The sequence below is a fragment of the Octopus bimaculoides genome, chromosome 30 (genome assembly GCF_001194135.2).
Source record: "Octopus bimaculoides isolate UCB-OBI-ISO-001 chromosome 30, ASM119413v2, whole genome shotgun sequence".
Lineage (NCBI taxonomy): Eukaryota > Metazoa > Mollusca > Cephalopoda > Octopoda > Octopodidae > Octopus > Octopus bimaculoides.
In genome coordinates this window covers 7566559-7567618 of record NC_069010.1, presented here as the reverse complement: position 1 = coordinate 7567618, position 1060 = coordinate 7566559, and the positions used below count along the sequence as shown (strand labels likewise).

Here is a 1060-nt window from a genome sequence, read left to right as displayed (position 1 = left end):
ATATATATATATATATATACATACATACATATGTACACACATATACGTATGCAAACTTTAGGTTAATTAAGATATGTTTGTGTGATATTTCAAATTCTGAAATTAAATTCATTGTAGTTACCATGGAAAAACAAAACAAAAAACTCTTTTTTGCCTTTCAAATTTGAAATATGTCACAAACATATTTTAAAAGTGCCATGCATGGACATACACTTGTCTGTGTACTGACAAACGCACAGCCATCCATGAATAGCCCACATATACATAGAACTTAACCAACCAGAACACACACACGTAGACACACACATCCATACAGAGAGAGTGTGAGGATTGTCATGCACTAATGGATATCCCTCGTTTTTCAGAATGTCTAAGCGACACTCATCAGTGTGCTTCGGTCGGACGGCAACTTCAGTCGCCTCCCGTGCCGACGAAAGCCAGTAATGAGGTGTCGTGGGCTGGCAGCGGAACGACAGGTAGTAGCCGCAGTGCGAGTCCCGCAACCGGTGGCTACCCCTCATCTATGTTCGAAATAGCAGCGATGACCTCCGAAATTGATACGCTCGAGGTCACAAGCAGAGTGAAAGAGGTGTTACAGTTTCACAATCTGGGCCAGCGGCTGTTTGGGGAAGCTGTCCTCGGCCTGTCGCAGGGCTCGGTGAGCGAGTTGTTATCCAAACCCAAACCATGGCACATGCTAAGTATAAAGGGCCGGGAGCCGTTTATCAAAATGCATATCTGGCTAGTCGACCCTCACAATACTGACCGTCTTAAGTGTTACCAAAATGAGCTGAAAGGTAGGTTTGAGTGCGTGCCTCCACTTTCCTCCTCCTCCCTCAACCATCTAATCTCCCACCTTTACCCTCCTCTTCCTACTCCTTACCCTCCTCTTCTTTGCAGTTGCTCTTCACACATAACAAAATTTTGCTGTTTTGGTGGAGTTGGGTGTTTTTTTTTTTTTTTTTCCCATTAACATTGCTGGGTTTTTTTAGTGCTGGTTTTATTCTTAATCCACTTCTTTAAAAAAAAAAAATAAAGATCTTCTTTAATCTTTTTTTTT

At 42.1% G+C, this 1060-nt stretch overlaps 1 protein-coding gene across 1 annotated transcript in view; it reads left to right on the top strand.

Annotated features, from left to right (window-relative positions):
* Positions 1 to 1060, top strand: part of LOC106877929 (homeobox protein cut-like 1) — a 32019-nt gene that overhangs the window by 17076 nt on the left and 13883 nt on the right. Inside the window, exon 10 of the mRNA XM_014927003.2 lies at positions 366 to 797. Within this exon, the coding sequence (XP_014782489.2) occupies positions 366 to 797 (432 nt within the window). The remainder of the gene's footprint in view (positions 1 to 365; positions 798 to 1060) is intronic.